This window comes from Magallana gigas, chromosome 3, assembly GCF_963853765.1.
Source record: "Magallana gigas chromosome 3, xbMagGiga1.1, whole genome shotgun sequence".
NCBI lineage: Eukaryota > Metazoa > Mollusca > Bivalvia > Ostreida > Ostreidae > Magallana > Magallana gigas.
Window position 1 is genome coordinate 22,788,501 of NC_088855.1, and position 21,539 is coordinate 22,810,039.

At 33.4% G+C, this 21,539-nt stretch overlaps 1 protein-coding gene across 1 annotated transcript; it reads left to right on the forward strand.

The window, feature by feature from the left end:
• Positions 1 to 7,306: 7,306 nt before the first annotated feature.
• LOC105337750 (centromere protein L) lies at positions 7,307 to 21,341 on the forward strand. Its single transcript, XM_066078966.1, has 12 exons — positions 7,307 to 7,438; positions 10,190 to 10,361; positions 13,591 to 13,662; positions 13,834 to 13,946; positions 14,678 to 14,762; positions 15,049 to 15,096; positions 15,420 to 15,577; positions 16,669 to 16,762; positions 17,085 to 17,196; positions 17,666 to 17,768; positions 18,531 to 18,593; positions 19,387 to 21,341. The coding sequence occupies exons 2-12, from the start codon at positions 10,202 to 10,204 to the stop codon at positions 19,462 to 19,464; spliced, it is 1,086 nt and encodes a 361-aa protein (XP_065935038.1). The 5' UTR covers positions 7,307 to 7,438; positions 10,190 to 10,201; the 3' UTR covers positions 19,465 to 21,341.
• The last annotated feature ends 198 nt before the right edge of the window (positions 21,342 to 21,539 follow it).

The following is a 21,539-nucleotide window of genomic DNA, read 5'->3' on the forward strand; positions in this document are numbered from 1 at the left end:
TCGCATCCCTCATAAAAGTGTTGAAGGTGCAAACACTTCTTTTGGCACAGGAAAAAATTGCAATTTCTGAGTCTTTATTTATATCAACGTTTTTGGATACGAGTGAGATTTTTCTACATTAGACTGATTCCAACGGTCTAGTATGATGAAACCCAGTTGGTTCAATGGTCAGTGGCATCGGAAGCAAATTGAAAGTAAAGGGGGGGGGTTAGAGCGTAGCATCAAAAATCATGAAATTACTATTTCAAGGAAAGGGGGGGGGGTGGTGTAGCGTAGTGTAGCTTCAACCTTCAATCTACTTTGATTTTTTAATGAAACTTTTAAAAATGATGTTTGCTGCGAGAAAAAGTGTGGGACTGGCCTCTCCCTGATACTACGTGCCTGATAGTTATGTCTAGCTTTGCAAAAATAGTGGAAATTCCAACGCCTATGATGGTGTAACGTATGAATCCCAGAAACCAAATATAGTCTCGCTTGTGATAAATCAACCACCTTTGAGTAATTGGTTATACTAGCTAGTGTGTTGAAGTACTTTTCCATGTTTATAATAACACAAACTAACATGGTTATCTTTTTTTTTTAACTTCATAGACATTGTCCCATTAAACTCGATTTTTTTTAAAACTTATTCTTAGGAAAACAAGGAGCCGTATATTATGAAGTGATAAAATACGGTCGGTTTCACCGTCGCAACTTCGCATCTTCGCCCTTTAGGCGAAAGTGCGAAGGTCGAAGTGACCCCATCGGAACACCATAGGTGTGAAGTTAGTTTGAACTATTTTATCGTTAAATGTTAACAGAAAATTGAAATTTATACGAGGGTTTATCCAAAAGTAATGTTACAGGTGCGATAAAATCGTGAAAATTCCGCGTAAAGTGACAAAAACTTGTGCTTTGAGATATCTACCTATTTCAATTTAGATCTGAAAGTTTTAATGCGTTATGATAAAAAATATTTTGTAGAGCGTGAGGTGATGATAGTCGCCGCACGCTAGTGATCTAGATCTTTTGCGTTCTGGAAGAAGTTCGAAATTTAGTACTCTATTAAATTGGCCACGATGCTCTATTTTACCTTTTTTATCATAAAGTAGCTAATTACTCTTTTTGTAATCGATGAAGTAGTATATTGAATATTATTTAATGTGCAATCAGTTTGTCGAGGTCATGAACGTAGCTTTATGATACAGCTCATGACGTAAGAACCTAGTTTTAAATTTCTTTCAGAGTGTATATATCTTCTGTCTATCTAATTTATTTATTAACATGACATATGCTTTTATTAAATGCTGGAACCATGTTAAGGGTACCCTGTTCACCCGCTCTCAATTTGAGGTTGATATATCAATTCCAGTACATTTTCTAGCAATACCTATACATCGAAGCAAAAGGTTCCTCGTATTGCTATTCGCATGTCCAGTCTTAATTTTAATTCCTTGATCTAGAGACAAAAGGCATCGCGTAGATATCCGAAATGGACGGTAACATTCTCTAATCTTTTAAAACAGTTAGAAAAAGTTTATGATATATCTGTTTCAAAATATTGTATTGTTTGGGGCTTTTCCAAATTTTGAAGCATCTAATTTATTCATAAATGCATACCTTAAAAAAAAAGACGTAAATTCATGACGCGGCGATGTTACGCACATACAAGTATCATGCTATAAACATCAATATCTTGTTAAGTGTTCAACAAAATATAATCAAAATTTTACTTTAAATTGGAATTTTGATAAAGAAAACTTTGATGTATCATTTTATCCAATACACCCCCAGTGTGAAACGCGGTGCATAGTGTGACATTACTTTTGGATAAACCCTTGTAATATACATCATAGTATTTTTAAATTATCAAATTCTCAAGTATTCTGCAATACCAGTAAACGACTTATTATAACAATATTAAGATTTACCTTGTTCTCTGTATTAAGTAACCATTTTTTCCCTGAAGATCATTTGGCCATTTCTCTCTAATATGTAAAAAGATAATTCAGTCCCGACAATTAAGCTATTAAAAAGTTCACAGTCATCCCCCTTAACCAATTCACTACCTTCGCCACATGGTCTCTATCGCCCCACTTTCACCCCTCTATCATTCTCTCACCAAACTCTCTCAACCAAATCTCTCACTCCACTCTCTCTCTCTCTCTCTCTCTCGACCACTCTCTCTCCCCACTAACGCCCCCCTCTCTCTCTCTCTCTCTCTCTCTCTCTCTCTCTCTCTCTCTCTCTCTCTCTCTCTCTCTCTCTCTCTCCCAACTCTCACCCGCCCCTCTCCGTCTTTCTTGCCACTCTCTCACCAAACCACTATCTCTCTTTTGCCTCCTCCTTTCTCTCTCGCCTCTCTCCTTCTCTCCTGTCGCAACTCTTATCCCTCCCTCTCTCTCACCCCCTCTCTGTCTCATTTTTTTTCTTTCTCGCCACTCACTCTCTCTCTCTGTTGCCCTTCTCTCTCTCTCTCTCCCACCTCACCCTCTCTTGCCCAACTCTACTCCATCTCTCTCTCTCTCTCGCCCCACTCTCACCCTTTCCATCTCTTGCCCATCTCCTCTGCTCCTCTCTTACTCATCCCTCTCTCTCTCTCTCGCCCCTCTCTCTCGCCCCTCTCTCTCAAACCCACTCTCCCTCACCCCACTATCTCTCTCGCCCAACTCACCTCTTTCCTTCTCTCTCTCTCTCGCTTTCTCTCTCTCTCTTATTACATATCCCTCTCTCACTCCTCCCTCTCTCTCACCCATCTCTCTCTCTCTCTCTCTCTCTCTCTTGCCCCACTCAGTCCTCTCTCTCACCCCCTCACTCTTTTCTCCCTTGCTCCTGTCTCACACCTATCTCTTTCTCGCCCCACTTAACCTCTTTCTCACTCTATCTCTCTCTCTCTCTCTTAACCCCCTCTCACTCCTCTTTTTCTCGCCCTTCTCACACCCTATCTCTCTCGCCCCACTCCCTCTTTTTCTCTTTCATCCCCTCTCTCTCTTGCCCCACTCTCACTGCCAAAAGAAAACAACCAAATTTATTTATTAAGATAACCTTAAATGTGTAAATATATAAGTAAGTCTTATCAAATTTTCACCATTCGTTAGAGTCATTTGGTTCAATCATAGATTATTTTCTGAGCTCTACTGTCAATTTCTCAATTTAAGCGAGACTGTCTAGATGCAAATATTTGGTTTAATCGTGCAAATAATGATTAAAACATGACAATTTTTTTATAATTTGCACAAATTTTCTTCAACTGCTGGTCTTTATTTTCCCGAATTCAAACACACGCCATCAAAACGTTGAAGAATTCCAATAAAAGCAGTTGTCTTTTGACCTGTTATTCTTGATGCTCCACCATACAAGTTCTGATGTCCGGATTTTTTTTATAGGTTAAAGATACTGTTTGCATGTGACAACATCATTCTTTTATCTCAAAAGGACACACTTTCAAGAAAAATAATGATTACGCGAGTATAGCTCGACTAAAGCCTTCGATTAATCGACTAGTCTTCGAGTAAAATTGACATCCCCAATGAGAACAATTTTAAAACATTTTGATCATTTGAAAGAAAAATACGTCAAAACAGCTTGACTGGTGTCATGTATCTCAAAATATTTACATTTTCCAGTGTCTTTGTTTGTGGTAACACTACAAATCAATTTTTGTGAAGAACATTTCATCAGTGGCTATTTTAATATTTAATCGTATAATTGATAAAATAATTGATACAAATTATATATACGCAAGTATATGTAACGAGGAATCATTATAAGAGTATTATGAGGTGATTAAATAGGGTCGGGGGGGGGGGGGGGTGGGTTAAAAATCCAGTGAAGCCCGAAGTACTTTATAATACATGTAGATTTAATGAAGAAAAAAAAACCACAATGGGCACGTGGGCCATATCGCTCACCTAAGCAATGCTAGCCATAATAAAATCAGCTTCGGGATGTATTATACATAATATCTGGAAATTGTAATAAAATAGATCCTGTATAAAAAGGATTTTCAATTTTTTCTCCAAATGTTCTTTTATTCGCTTTGGTATACACATCCATGTAACTGTACATGTAAAGTTTACATGTTAGAAAAAAGTAGATCCGGATAGATGTTGTCAAGGGGGTGTGTCCCCATACAAAGGTATATCATACAATATAATACATGTCCCTCCATCTGTATCAGCCAATCAAATGAGGCGTTACAACCAAAATTAAATTATTCAATATTAAGCCCCTTTTGTAACAGCTAGGAAGATATCACAGGTATATCACGCTTTGATTATTAAAGTTCTCAAGATCTTATTAACATAATAAACCTACATCAAACTTTGATGCATTAATTGTCAAGGTACACAGTACAAACAGCTAGGAAACACCAACATGTCAATATGATACCATTTATCATAATATTCAAGTTTTTAAAAATAATATAATTTTTTTGTTCTATAAACAATTGAACGCTTTGATGTGGCTCCATTCTACCTCGTAGATCATGATATTGACATACTTAAATTTTTTCTATATAAGGTTGCTTTTACTAAACTTACTGCTTTATTGGGAGAAAAGCCATATGTTCTCTTTAAAGTCAAAAACAAGTCAATTGCATCTGAACACAGAAACAATGCTGTTAATTTTTGATACTTATATTGCTTGTATATTCAATTATGGCTGTGAGATATGGGGCATGCATGCTGCAAATGATATAGAAAAAGTGCATTTAGAATATATTGAATTTGTTTTAAGTGTGAAGAAGAATACAAACACTGCAATTGTATATTTTGAAACTGGGAGGCTACCTATGAAAACTATACGAATGTTTAGAATATTCAAATTTTGGTTCAACTTGTTACAAAGTCAGAATTGTATTTTGCAGTCCTGTTACAAAATGCTGTATAATGAATGTGAATCGTCTTTGGCACCTGCTGAAAATTGGGTTAGTGTAATTAAAAATAAACTTTTTGAAATAGGTCTAGGGGGGCATATATGGTATGAGCAGGAATATATACATTGTGCAACCTATTTTCCTTTAATTAAGCAAAAAATCATTGATCACTTTACTCAACAACTTATAGAACAGATTAATTCCTCATCTCGATGTTATTTTTACAAGCATATCATTGATCAGTTTTCATTACAATATCATTTAACAAAATCAATGTACATGTACATTTAAGAAACAAATTGCAAGAATTAGATTGCCATCTCATAGACTTGCAATTGAAAGTGGACGACACACTAATGTACCAAAGGAAAGACGCTTATGTAAATTTTGGTCAGATATTGAAGATGGATTCCATTTTGTTTTGAAATGTCGACAGTATAGAGAAATCCGAGTAAAATATATTAAGAAATATTATTGGAAAAAACCTTCTGTATACAAATTTATACAATTATTAAGTGTTCAAAATTTTAAAGAACTGTGTAATTTGGGGAAGTATCTCCATCTAGGTTTCAATATTCATAATAATTAAGACAAATTCTCTATTTTTTGTTTCGCCTGTTAGTAAAATTTTATTTTATATACATTTTCAATGTACTTTACATGTACATGTACATGTACATGTACCATACCATTATTTCAATATTGCTATTAATTATATGTAATAACTTATGCCATAAGATGTATGTCTTGTGCAAATAAAGAAAGAAAAGAATATAATTCGTTATGTCTAAACCAATTAGATTTCAGTATTTAACATGAAAGTATTATAATATTTTATACGCCAGTTTCTATAAGGTGATGGTTTGTGGTTCTATATTTAACAAAGAACTTTCGTAATTTTGATGGCAATAACATTAAATAGTCCTCATAACAAAAATGTAATTAATTATACGATTTATAACATATTCCGAAGAAATAACTAATTCAGAGTTATTTTTCAATTTACCCCTCGTTATAACAATTAAAAAAGACACATATTTATAAAACATAACTTTTTTTCATGACATAAAATCAACTTTGTCCCAAAACCAGCCATTATTGTGTAATTTGTAATATATCATGGAAACTGGCCTGTTTCTCTATTCATTATAAAGTTCGGAATATTTTAAAGGTTCTCCGATCCTCAGCCTCAAAGTATTTTTTTTTCACCCTAAAAATGTTATTTATCCTTCAAACTTTATAAATGAACTAAATTTAAAAAAAATGTTTTGATGGTATCCATGCATTTTACGAAGTTATTGCAATTTTGTCCACGATAAATATAGTGAAATAAATAACGATACAAGTTGTAATCAAATTAGAACAAAACAAAACGGTTTCACTGGTGCATCGATGGTAAGCCAAGCAGTGCGTTGAATTTTAATGACTTCGCGTAAAATTAACACTTCAAGACAAATATTTTTTTTGTATATAAGGCAGATTTATGGTACGAATAAAAAATTCCAGATAATTTAGAGTTATCGAACATTACTGAGGGTCGGAGATGGTTAAAAGATATGTTTAGGAAATCTAAAAAAATAAATAAATAAGAAAACTAATTGTGAAATTGAAGTTGTAGGTATACTATGCTACTACGCTACACCCCCCCCCCCCAACCACACACACACGGATAAGGATTTTCGTGCTTTTTTGGGATGTTGCCTTTTTTGTCTTTTCTTTTTTGTCTGTCCAGATTTTTATAATCTAATAATAACTAAATGGTCCTTGTTCTTGGTCACGTGAGCATCGGGGTTGACCGTGCACTGAGCGATCATCACGAACACACTTGACCAGACAGAACAGCATGCGCAGATCCAGAAATTTTTTCAACTGAGCCAGGGGGGTCCGCAGCAGTGGCGTCGGAAGCAAATTGAAAGTGGAGTGTGGGGGGGGGGGCTAGATTAATCATCAGAAATCTTGACAAACAAAAGGGAAAAAAAAACTAATTCCCCAAATCATGAAATTCCTAACCCGTGTGTGTGTATGTGGGGGGGGGGGGGGGGTGTAACTAAGTATACCTATAACTCCAAAAAAATCTTACCTAGGGGAAAAAAATCCCAAAATCATAAAAAGGATATATGTGTTTGCAAGGGGGGGGGGGGGGTCCGAGGCATATTTGCGATAATTTTACTATGTAAATTTAATAAATTTTCATTTTCCAATTAACAAATTATTAAACATTATAAGTCATAAACGATACATTTGTAAGGTCCGGGTGAGTTTACGTATATGAAAGTTATCTATGTCTCTGATGCGGGGGGTGAAAGTATTCAAGGTCATCATTTCACATTGCACTTTTCTATTTGATTTTAAAAAAAGTGGTGTTATCGGTTTCCTAAACAATGGATTGACTTATATGCATTGCAAATAAATTGGGGGGGGGGGGGGGGGGGGGGTCGCGTTTCGGAAATATTTTTTCCATCCGTTAAAATTTTCTATATACTTTATCGTGAAGTATTTCCGTTTACTTTATGGCGGCAGTTTTCAACAAGCAAATTGAAATTCAATGTACCAAACATTGATTCACAAGTACAGTTCAGAGTAAGTAAAATTATTTCTATATTTCTGGGGTTGTTACGAATCTGAATAGAACTTCAGGGGCGTCTGAACGCGCTGAAGTATTTCATTATTGGGGAGGCGTTTCAGTGCCAGACCAGATGATCTGACAGATCCAGAAGTTATCAAGAAGATTACCCCTTAGACCGAATTCCGGCATAATCCTGTTATTTACTTCGCGAAGTAAATTAGTTTGACGTTGTTGACGTTAATGTCAAGTCTATCTGCATACCAGTGTACTCTGTTTCCTCTTTCACTCCTTCTCTGTCCAATATCCACTCGACCCAATAGGCTTGGGGTAAAATGCTGACGATGGACCCTCCACTTTGGAGGGTCCATAGTGGAGGGGGTGGAGCTTTGTGTGTCAATCTTAATTTAGAATCTGTTTGATCTGTCATTCCAATTTCATCATGCACCTAATAGCTAAAACATATGGGTTGTTTATTAGAAATTGAAAAAAAAGGAGAGGGAGGTCCTTACATTTAATGAATTTAGCAACTTCAAATGAACTTTATCAGGATACATAAATTACTCTATGTTTGTGTAACAATTATTCTGAGTCCAGTGAGACTGTGAACAGGAAGTTAACTCACCTCAACGTTGGGAGAGATTTATCTTTTTTCCCCGAGTAACAAATGTTAATATATTAATAGTAAAAAAAATGCTATGGATGTGGACAATTATTCACAGAAAATTTTAGAAAACCACCCAATGATCTTGTTCTCAAACAGTATGATTATCGGAAATATCCGATTCCGAATTCCAAGTCACCAAGAGTGTCAGCTTCGTTGCAAAATATGTATTAACAATGCGGATTGTTGTCGGAGACAATGTCCGGTGTTTGAAATGTCTCGCCATGTCATAGTGCATTTAGACATTTCAGCACAATTATCTTCAGAACATAGGGACATTTAAAGGAAATGTAATATAAAATAAATTAATTATTTTTACAAGACTTACACTTTTGTAGAATAAAATTCATAAGCTGTTATAAATTTTAAAAATTTTGTCCATTTCAGCAATAATGCAACTGTAATATTTTTATTACCGGGCATATACATCTTGTGTAGAACTAATGAACAATAAACCCAGCACCAAAATGAAAGTGCCACCATTTGTCATCGTCAATTAGGGGAGAGAAGTTTTATGTGCTTGTGTTTAAAAGTCATATAAATAAAACAATGTGCCCCATTTTGTTGCTGATAACTTAATTGGAATGACAGATCAAACGGACTCTGAATTAAGACTGACATACCAAGCTCCACCCCCTCCACTATGGACCCTCCAAAGTGGAGGGTCCATCGTCAGCATTTTACCCCAAGCCCGACCCAATATGACTTTAATTCCACACATTTCGACTCCTGTCATTTTCTTCCCATACAACTAGTATCCATTTATTCCATAATATCAATTAAACTTTTAGCCATTTATTCTTATTCATTATAGATAGTTTCATAAATATAGCTTTTCATTTGAAAGCGAAGTGAATAACAGGAGTAAATACCAACGCAAACCCTTGGAACTTATTTGCTTCGCGAAGCTACTAACAGGAGTATATATATACAGAAGCAAAACAAACAAGCATTCTGAGAGTATTGCATAAGCAATACACGTCCCCTACCGGTTTGTATTATTCTATGAAAGCTTCCAAGCACACAACTATTTCAAAGCTATTGTAAAATGTAAACGAGATATCATGCTTTAATCAGAGAAAAAAGAACAGAGGAAATTAAAACTATATGGTTGATATAGAAATTAAATACAAAATAGGTGAAGTAATACTCTTTATTTCATCTCCTGTAATTTCGCCAAGTCTTTTCTGTATTCGCTGGTAAAAATTTGTGAAAACAATGCACTGTTATGCACAATATCATTTCTTACCGTCTTCTGTACCCCGAATCAAACCTAACAGTTAAACAGCCCAACCCGACAATGAACCCGATTGTAATAATACCAAAAAAAACCCTGCCGATTAAATTTACAACACAATGTTTAACATTTTTTTACAGAATTTATTTTTTTGTTAGATATGATAAAAGGAACGGTACAAGTAACGCACGATATTATTACTGACTACATACTGGCCTCGTTTATTCAATACACTCCGAACCCGATAACGAACCCGAACATTAAAAAATTGGAATATAAAAAATTAATTTTCTCGAAAATATGTCAATCAGACGCTACAAAAGTGTAAACTTGATCCGTAGTTTGACATTTTGAAGCTGTTCAGCAAGTTTCATATTATTCCTCAAATGCATAAAGAAAAAAAGTGTGGAAAACTGAAGTGGGACAGACAGACGGACTGACGGACGGACGGACAGACAGACGGACTGACGGACACAGAGGAAAGCTATAGTCCCCTCCGGTGAAACCGGTAGGGGACTAATAACAGGAGTGTATATATATACCGTGACATTTCATTCTAAATAGCTCTCCAAGGGGAAGATTTCTCGGGGAAAAGGGTTTCTTTGGGGGAGAGGTATTTAAAAAAATGGGGCTTAGTATTTTTTTGGGGAAGGGAACATTATAAAACAGTTTCATAAATATAGCTTTTCATTTAAAATCGAAGTGAATAACAGGAGTAAATACCAACGCAAAACCTTGGAATTTATTCACTTCGCTAAGCTACTAACAGGAGTATATATATATACAGAGGCGAAGCAAATAACAGGAGTATATATAACCAGCGACATTTCATTCTAAGCAATTTTTAGAATATGCTACTGCTTTCAGGTATGATGAGACATGGCGCCAGGAGAAACCAGCACATCAACAAATAGATGTATGACTACACCTCAGACGTTTAAATCCAGACTTTCACATAGATTTACTCCCAAGAGATTTACTCCATATGGTAGAACACCGCAAAGTAGAAGGATATCCACAGCTGTGCCAACCACAAGAGGTACAGGCTTAGAATATGGGCGTATTATAGCCACGTTTCTTAAAGACAGAGATAGAACCAAGATCATGAAGATTGTTTGGATTGGTGCTAAAAAATTTTCTAAGCAAGTATATCACCATACTAGATGGAAACTAGTGTGGGGATGTACAACATTTAGTTTATTGGGAATAGAATTTTCTGTAGATTTGGAAAAAATAGTTAACTTAAATTATGATATCCAAATACCAAAAATTAAAGCTATGATACAACAGTGGAACAGGAGAATACTCACTCCCATTGGTCGAGTCACTGTAGCCAAAACATTACTTTATCCAAAGCTTAATCATCTTTTTATATCTCTCCCAAACCCGGATAAAGAAACATTATCTTTTTTAAGTAATCTTTTCTATGAATTTATATGGAATTCAAAGATTGACAAAGTGAAGAGACAAATTATCACCCAAGATTATTTAAAAGGGGGATTTAAAATGCTAGAAATTAACAATTTTTTAAAGTCATTAAAATGCTCCTGGATTAGGAGACTTTTTAAAGATAAGAAACCATGGATGGACATCTTTTTTGAAATCCATGGCAATGAGGTTACAAAAAATATGCTTGATTTTGGTGACAAATATATGCATAATATTGTGAAACATAGTAATGTTTTCTGGAAAGATGTATTTCAGTCATACTTAACAATATTTCAAGCTTCGGATAACATAATATTTAAGCAAAAATTCTTTTCTATGCCAGTTTGGTACAATACAAATATATGTGTTGGTAATAAAACAATTTATGTCAAATTGTGGTATGAACATGGTGTAAAAATAGTTAGTGACTTTTTGAATAATGATGAAACTTTTTTATCACAACATGATTTTGAAAAGCAATTTAGCTTGACAAATATTTGTACCATGCAATTTAATAGTGTTATCAGTGCAATATCTAAGTTTCTCAAGACCATGTCAGTTAATAGATCTGATGTGAGTAAAGATTTTTCACCATTTATTCCTTTTTATTTTGAATATATACTGTTGAATGAAAAATGTTCCAAAGTTTTGTATCAACTCATTAATAGTAAAGATATTGTTCCAAAGGCAATTCAAAATGGAACACTGAACTATCACTTCACTTAGATATAAATGATTCTGTGAAAGATTTTTTTAAAATTTGTTTTAAGACAACAACTGATACTTCAATACAGTGGCTACAATACAGAATTCTTCACAGAATTCTTCCAACAAACTATTATTTAAAAAAGATTAATGTTATTTCATATGATGTATGTACTTTTTGTAAGGAAAATGTGGAAACAATTCAGCACATATTTATGACATGTTCAGAAATACTTCCTATATGGAATAATCTTAGTATGTACATTTATAGGAAAACTTCAAATAGAATTGGCTTTAATGTTAAAAATGTACTATTTGGTGAACTTCCTTTCAATGGTTACAACAAAGTAGTTAATTTTATAATTCTGTACTCCAAGCAATACATTTTTAATTGTTCAAAACAAGACAAAAAACCTGACATTGTTGGAATGTTACATCATCTGTCATTCAAATATAAAGTTGAAAAATATATAGCTATCAAATCATGTGAGATTACAAAATTTAATAAACTCTGGGTAAATTGGAAAAACATATTTGAGATATAATTTTTAAACATGGTAAACAACTGTACTATTTATATTTGTATATGTGAGTTTATATATATATATATCCTTTATGTTTGCTCTTGAAGAGAAGGTAGTATGTAAGAGAGAGAAAGAGTGTGAAAGTGAGAATGCCAAAAAAAATTCTTATATATATTACCTTCTTTATGAAATCATATATGTTTGTGAAAATGAAAACAAAAAAATAAATTATAAAAAAAAAAAAAGATCATGAAGATAGTGGGAAAACAAGGGACATCTCAATCATTAGGCTCCCTATAAAAGTTATACTGGTAATGGTGACCAACTGTAATCTCTCCTACTTTATGACTTAAGACATCTTGGAAACTAAGAATGATCTCAAGTGAAACACAATTTATTCTTTGATACCAGACATATTATTCTATAGTATATAGCAACATATTGTACTATGGTGGAAGGAAAAAAATCAACAAAGTCTCCGCCCCTAACATGAAGTAGTACATGTACTAGCAATACTTTCAGATCTTTTGAAACTTTATATAAACACAAATAAACAAAACTGAAAATAGTTTTTGCATTTTATAACATTCAGTATGATAAATATTGCATGCCAGTGAGGGTAACATTTGAAATACCGTAGTCATTCCTCAAAAAATTATTGTTAACCTCTTGATTGAATTAACAATGGTTTTCTATAGTCTGTCCCAAGTTTTGCTTCCATCAATTTTTGATGATTTTTAATAAAAGTACACATACCTGGGAAAGAAATACAATTGAAATCAATGAAAGGGAATATATCCAAAATATCTTCATTGAACATTTATCCCTTTTCACTCATAAAATTTCACAGGAACGAAAACAATTTTCTAACGGATATTTATAATGGGAAATGTTTACATCTTTTCTCCATTCGGAATACACTCGGAATACATCGCGCAATTTTTTAACGTTATCATCCGGGCTTAATAATGGCTGATGCAATGCAAAATCCCCGTAGACTTTCAATTTTGGGATGTGTATTGAAACCTGAAGCCGTAGAGGGGGCGTTTCAAAACAGATAATCTGGACATTTTTCATATTAGTGGATGAACGTAGTTTGAGCACAATGGTATTTACTATTGTTGAAATATCAAGCAAAAAGTGGTGGAAGCAAAAACTCGGGACAGAGTATAGAGGTGATGATTTCCAATATCACATTTGATATCATGCTATATTTATACTAGTACATGTATTAAACATGCTGCTATACTGGTGCATGTAATATAAAATGTGGAACTTGTGGCTCGGTATTTACAGGAATTTGGCCTGTAAATGCTTGTTTAAATCCCACAGTTAGCTCTTGATGTAAAATGATTTGCTTTTTGACAAAGCACTTTGTCCAAATTGTTGAAGTCCATCAAGATAAAAATAGTAACTGCAATGGACTGGTGTCCCATTCAGGGAGAGTTACGGTAATGACTTGTCTGTTCATTTGAATCCCAAAAAAATGGGTACAAGTTCCGGCGCCTTTGAGTCATCATGACCATAATAAAACCCCATTCAATGGTCTATTTTTATCTAAGTTTTCTTATGGTTTGACTTAAAAGTTTAGTGCTTTATTGTTGATTTCAGGTAGAAGGAAAAACATTCACACAAGAACAAAATCTCGCTCTGACAGCAGTTCTGAAGCTGAAGATTTAAAAGGTTTGAAATTGTAAAAACTTTAAATGAATGGCTATTTTTGAATTTATAAATCTGTTTTTTTGTAAATGTGTCTGTCTCTAGAAATTTTTTAGTGTATTTCATTAACATGTTCTGAAGTTATGTCCCTGAGCTTTTTTCTCACTGTAGACTTTCACCTTTCTTTGAAATCAGGATTTACCAATGTAACATGGAGGGTGTATAAGTTGTCTCCTCTCTACAAGTTTAGCAGTGCCCCAAAGGATCTGAAACGTTATGGCCAACTTTTATCCTCATGTGTGGAGGCGGTAAGAACAAATATCTTTAAAAACTACTTAACTGCCATCAAAGTATTATCATATCTTTTGGTACTTAAACTTACCCTATTTTTTAATTCAAAAGTGTGATTTTTGGGGCTAGAATTTTTAAACCGTCTCTTCTTCGTATGAGACTGTGTAAGAGTCTCAAAAGTTTTGTCAGATACATGTAGCACAATTGGCAGCAGTTACTGTAAACCAACTTTTATTCGCTGTGACATTATCTTGCAATTAACTTCCAATAAACTGGTTCTCGACGACTTATTTTTGCAACCAAACCTTGTGGTGTTATAACAACCATACGACAAGGACTGGTTTGTACATGTACCGAGAAATATTCATGACAACGAGGCTCTTGCTAACCTCGGAAACATTTCTTGCACGCGAAGTTGGTTTACAATATAGGGGAGGGCTTGTTTTATCTTCCTAATCCATATTAGTGAATTTGTGTAAAGATTAGTTCAATTGAACTTAGTTACATCTTCTGCTCTGAGTGATTGAAATTTTGCTTAGAAACATTGAAAATTTCTGCCAATAATTTTGAAGTAAATGGCAAATACACATTTCCTTCCAGATTTTAGATGATGAATGTGATTGTTTTGCTGAATTTATTGAAATTTGTTACACATGTGTATTTCTATTTCAGGAGTACTGTATAGTTCCTGTATGAAGAACCTCTTTGAATTATAATATTGCTGTACATTTCTTTTTTGATATTGAAGGCTAACCAGAAAGGACTGTTTGTAGAGAACAATGTATCTGGAAAAGCACTGTTCTGTGTTCAAGAGGGATTGAAAAAGACTGCTGGTAAGAAATATATCAGTACAATCTCAAATGCTGTCCAACAGTGCTGTTATAAAAGTAAGCTTGTTTGGATGAAATGCTATAACAGTTGTGTTTTAACATGTTTTATTTCTAATTACTGTATTTGGTGTATGTTTGAACATAGGACAAGCATATTTTCTGTTAGCACTAGGTAAGGTACACAGGATAAACCCTGTAACTTTGACACAAGGTGCAATAACAAAATAACCTTGGGAAATATAGAATAATTGATACTCCTTTTCTAATTCAAAATTGTGATCAATTTTAGATGACCCTGATGCTATACAAATATTGGTCAAAGGAAAAAAAGGTTTAGGTAGGTGTCTATAGTACGTAATATTGTAAGTTGTAATTAAATTACAAAAGTTGTTACATTTTCATGTGATTTCTTGATTTTTGGAAGATAGCAATTCTGCGGATCCAAAAGTTTTCTTGATTAGTTACCAGGTAATCTTTTATGGTAACTACAGGTATTAAAATGAGACTTTGAAATTTTTTCTTGACATACATTTGTCATTTGAATTACATGACTTGTATTAATTTACTGTGATTGGGGGAATTCAGTATACTTAGGAGGAACTTCTAAGAATAGCCCTGTAGAAGTCACTGAACATTCAATTGCGCTTGTTGTTGTTCCAGGAACCGTGGACACGGTCATTCTGACGGCCACACTGTGCGGAGTGGAGATGGAGGGGGACCTGCTGATCCCCGATGTGAAGGGCCACTTTACCTACTACCCCGTTCTCCTTGTGAAGTCCACCGTAGCAATGACGGATGTCCTCATCACCTGGCTAATGGTATAGTCTGAAAATTTATTTATTCATTCACAAACATACAATTAGATCCTTATCACATGGCCACATTTACAGTATGGTCCAATTCTTACACTCACAAACAAACAGACAAAGGAATCCTTGGCTACAGGTACAATCTTGTCCAAGTCATTCATCCATTTCTTCATTATACCCCCCGCAAACAAAGTTTGGGGGGGTATATAGGAATCACCTTGTCCGTCCGTCTGTCCGTCTGTCTGTCCGTCTGTCTGTGCAATCGTGTCCGGTCCATATCTTTCTTATGGAGAAACATTGGAAGTTCTTACTTCACACAAAGATTGCTTATGACGTAAGGGTGTGTCATGACCTTGACCAAAGGTCATTTGGGCAAGGTCAAGGTCACTGGCAGAAAAAATGCAAAATTTGTGTCCGGTCCATATCTTTCTTATGGGAAAACATTGGAAGTTCTTACTTCACACAAAGATTGCTTATGACCTAAGGGTGTGTCATGACCTTGACCCAAGGTCAATTGAGAAAGTTCAAGGTCATTGTTTCATAAAAGCTTAATTCTGTCTCTGTCATGTCTTGTATTAATGGAAATATTAGAAGCTAAAAATTAACAGTTTTCAAAGATAGAGCAGTTGTTATTTATAGAAAATGGACAGTGAAATAGATTCATACAATATTTTCTATAATAGCAAAAATACACACGCTATGATTTTTTTCTTAGCGGGGGGTATCAATTGTGAGCTTGCTCACAGTACCTCTAGTTTTAATAATATTCATCCACAACTGAAAATCTTATTCTGTTTAGTTGATAAATGCAATGGTTTTGTCCAGAAGCTCTCTCAAGACTTAAGTTAATCTCATCAAGCATTTCATTTGTTTGTACATCCTGCATATTTTAATCAGAAGAAGATGTTATTGTTTTATAATACCTCTTACTTTTTCTGTTGAGGGAAGCACTTTAAATCATACATAAATATGCTGGTACATGTAAATATGATTATTGTGTGTATGTTTCAACATTTTTAATTTCATTTGTGTATAGAAAATATTAAAAATATCTTACTTAATTTACTAGGATAAACTTTGCTTTAATCTCTTTATTGCAGAGGCATTTTGACTGTAAGATATCCCCACTGGTTTTTCCGCCTGTATATATGGCCTGGATGATTGCAATGTGGAGTGGTGCTCTAGCAAATACAAGTAAATATAACTTTTATTTCATATCTCCCAATCTCTTTTCCCTCTTTCTTTATTGCTTTAAATCAATTTCTTAAAACTTTTTTTGAAGGTTTGCAAAAACCTTATTGTTGCAAATATTTTTCTTGATTTATTAATGCCATAATTCTCTAAAACATATCCCTTTAAAAAATTGTATCACTAGGTAATAGGGAAATAAAGTGGTTTGCAGTATTTTGAGTTTGAACAAGTGAAGACCATATTTCCTGGAGTGACATCCTGAAAGATCTATATTTTTTGTTTGCAATGCACATACAACCACAACAATGATTACTGGCTATTCCAGATCGCAAGAACAAGCCTGTGGAATTGGTGTACCAGGTTCCCAGTGAATGCGAGGGAATCAAAAAGATCACATACACGATAGAGGCAGCAGATTGTCTCCGAGTTTGGAATAGGTACGGTCATGTCAAAATCTGAACTTTTCTTCCTGAGGGAGACCAATTTAACCCTGATGTGCAGTAAGAGAACTAGTATCAATGTGTATTTAACACATTTGGTTGTAGAGAATATCCAATGTAAATGTTTTTTTTTCTGCTGATGCAAATTTTTGTTTTTTGATTCTTAAACTGGCTCCTTGGTTATTTGATGTTTCATTCTGTTCAGTTTGAATAGATAGTACATGTACAAGAACAATATAATTCATATTTTTGTACTTCAGTTATTCCATAAATTTCAGCAGCAAATTGACCTTTGCATAAAAAACCATATGATGTTAGGTTGTAGAACTTTTTTTCTCCCTATAAATGCAACAAATTATTTAAAATTTGGTTTAATTACCCATTAAATTTGCATGATCTTTAAATGCTTGTAATCATTGTTGTATATATTTACTTTTTTAAAATGATTATATAAACATTATTTCAGCATTCATGACAGCAAATCGGACATGTTCACCGAGGAAGAAATGACAACCTTCATATCTAGTCTAGAGGATCACTTTTATTCCCTTTTTAGAGTCAAACTAAATGTAAGTTTCCATAGATAACTTCACCTTACATAACGAATGAATTTGCAGTTACAATTGTTCCCTTAACTGAACTAATAAATACCCTGCATGGTTCTAAAGATCTTATAGTTAGTTTGCTTATGGCAATTTTTTAGGAGGAGTTATTTCCCTTTGCTGATTGCTTTTTTGGAGGTGGAATAAGTTCTTCTAATGAGCAATTATAGTTTCAAACAAGGCAGATATGGTGGGCAAAAGCAATTAAGAATAAAATAAGGTTTTAACAATTGTACACTAGTCAGAAAATTAGTGTTTTCTGCACCACAATCTCCAGTATGAAGAGTTTTAATTGCAAGTTAACTTTTATTGCTATTCTAAAGTTTTTAATTATTTTTATGAATATAAGATGTATTCAAAGTTTAGACATGATGAACTCCAATGTGTCTGCAGATAGGAAAAAAATCTTCCAAAATTGTCTCCATTTAAAACTATCTATAGCTTGTTATCAGAAAACCCACCCTCTCTCTTTCTCTCCCCCCTCCCCCTCTCTTTCTCTCTCCCTCTCCCTCCCCTCTCTCTCTCTCTCTCTCTCTCTCTCTCTCTCTCTCTCTCTCTCTCTCTTAATCATAATATTTTAACTAGTTTATGTGTCTGGATAAGGGGAAATAATATTCTGGTAAATTTAAGTACATGTACTGGACATGTTGTCTTTAAGGTTTAATACCATCAAAAGTAGTTGAAACGATATATTACAATGATTTGTGAAGGAATTTTGATTTGTTTTAGGCTATGCAGCTCTCCTGTGTCGGAACATCATTATGCTACATTGGTAGAGATGGCATTTTAAAGGTATAAATTTTATGTATTTTTTTTTTATTTTTTTTTGTTTCATATTTTCTTTCTGCATCATAATTAGAGGCTTCTTTAAAAAAAAAACAACAAACAATTATGGTAAATAAAGATGCATACTTGTAAAGAATACAAGTAGTTAAAATCAATAACTGGATTAAAAAGAAATCTACAGGAATTTAGTTTCCATGAATATTGACAAAAATTTATCAGATTTTAATATAGGCGAATTTTACATGAATATTGCAATTTTAATTCATTCTGCTTTTTTCAAAACACCTTTACCATTGCACATTTCTATATCTTTACAGTACGAAATCTTTGTGGATTCTTTATTTTCATTTGGCAATTCATATATTTATTTAAAATGGGGTTTGTCAATTTCTTCATTCTTGAAAAAGATTAAACCAGTACACTGTAGTAAAATTGTGGTCAGATCTGTAGAAAAAATTTTGTCCAAAGTTAAGCAAAAATTGATAACTTGGACATCAGGTTAGTATTCATTGCAATAATGCACATATCTATATAATTTAAGATCACATAGTTCAATTTGAAAATTTAATGTCTGGAGCAACCCTATTCCCAAACAGATGGATCTCAGTATTTTATTTAGAGTACCACTAAATATTTTAATGAGCAAGAAGTTATTCCTTCTCATTCAAGCAGAGCCAAATGAGAGAATGTGTGTTTATGGTTTGTGACAATGCATTCAATCAGATACAAAGTTTACAATGATTTTGTATCAATTTAAGCAACCAATGAAATTATAAGTTTCTCGATATTTATTTTTCAGATATATTCGGCAGAACATGTCAGTTGTATTCTGCGACATTTAACAGAACTCTCTATGGAACATTTCTCTCTGGTGTGACAATGGTCAAAAGCAGTGGTCAACTGTTCTTTTTCCAGGGGAAAAAACAGCTCTAGGATCATTTTACAGTTTTATCAATGCATGTTCACCAATGATATTTTGTGGGAATTTGGGTTATTTTTTGTTTTTAGTTAAATTTGCATATTTATCAGGCACTTGTCAACTTAAATATTTCTTGGCACAAACATTATTATTGGAACTGTATAATGGAACAATAATTGGCAAACACCTAACTTATTAGAGCAGATGTACATGTATTGTGTTTTTATAATAGCATATTAACAGTAAAAATATGTTGCATTAAATTTTAAATTCACAAAAATTAATAGATATTACATACAGGCGCATTAATGCAAGGTACATGTAACATATATTTGTTAGCAAAGGACTATATATATTATGGGCCTAAAATGCCCCCCTAAAATGAACATCATCATATTACTGTAATTCTTTGTTTTCTTTACAAGATATATATGTGATGTTTTTACATTATGATCATTTTGATTTAAGTGCCCACAATTTAAAAAGACAACCTTTTCCCGCCATTTTTGCAATTTTAGCATAAAACAGCTTGTTTTCAAGCAGTTTCTTTCAGAAAACATAGAGTGCATGCTTGAACAAACAAAATATCTTAATCAGAGATGTAACTAGTCAAGACTAATAACTGACACAAACATTTTCCTTGTTCAAGCATGTGCTCTATATTTCCCATTCGTTAAAAGATGGGAAAAATGTCAATTTTTGACTGATTCTGATTGAATTATAGAAATAGCGTTACTTCTGACGTCATATACTGCAAGTGAGTGCAAATAAATCAAACAAATAGGCGAGAGATATATTTTATTTCAACTCTTCCTAAAATTAACATACCATTTTAGAGTTCCCGAAACACTTTAAAAAATGGCAAATTATGGGGGCCAAATTCAACTCATATCATATATAGTTCTTTGTTTTTTTCTATACTTTTGAGGATTAACTATAAAAAAAACCTTTTTTTAGTATTTGAAACTTCTTAAAATTATTCCCAGGAAAAAAATTTATTTCAAAGGTTGCAGTCTGATTATGAATATGTTTTTGGCATTTGAATTAAATCTAGATAAACTTTGTCTTTACATATAAATCAATCTATATTGTATATAATTTTGGCTGATAGTATGAGATTTAAGTCATAATAAATGACTTGTGCACACACACTCCCCTTTGAAAAAATAAGGTATAAATAGAATGAAGGCTTTTTTTTGCAAAATGTATAGCTTTTAGATAACTGTATATCATTTTAAATGAAAGGAATATTCTAACGTATATTGTTGTAAGTATACATGTATTTTTGAAAATTGAAATGGGGAAACCTTACTCACAGGTGCCTGTTACCTTACTTCACCAGTGGTAACCAAATATGTCCTATTTTAAAAGTTCAATCAGTTAATTTTGGTTCAGAAGTAGTGGGGTGAGGGGGGGGGGGGGGGAACCTTTAAAAAAATACTTTTCTCTTTGCTTTTAAAGCTACATGCACATGTTATCAATAATATTAATATTTATGTATTTTGTTTGCCGGTGTGTATTTATACATTCATCATTTTATGTAAGGCAATTGCATTGTTGAGATCTGGTTGTAATTTTCAGTACTTTTTATAATTGAATAGTACAGTTGAATATGTTTAATTTCATTTTAGCAGGAATTTAATTCTGAAAAATTGTTATCATTTTTCCCCCCTTTAAATCATGATTATTTGAATTGTTTTACAGGTTTTAATAATTGATAACATCTGCAGATTTGTTGTTGTTTTAATCTGTTGTTATTACCAGTCTTACTGGTACTCTTACAGTATAGTATTTAAATTGCTTGTATAAAATGAATAAACAGTGTAATGAATGAATGTGTCTTCCTTGATTTCTAATTCTAATAACGATTACGGTAAATTGGATGACTCAATTTCTGGACAGTGCAGTTTGGGGTTCTTTTGATGTATAGCCAATGTCAAACATTAATCTTGTATGGCACGCCAAATTCACAAAATTGGCTATAATCATAGTTTCACAGTTGAGAAACTATGTTTAATGGTTGTAAACTATAT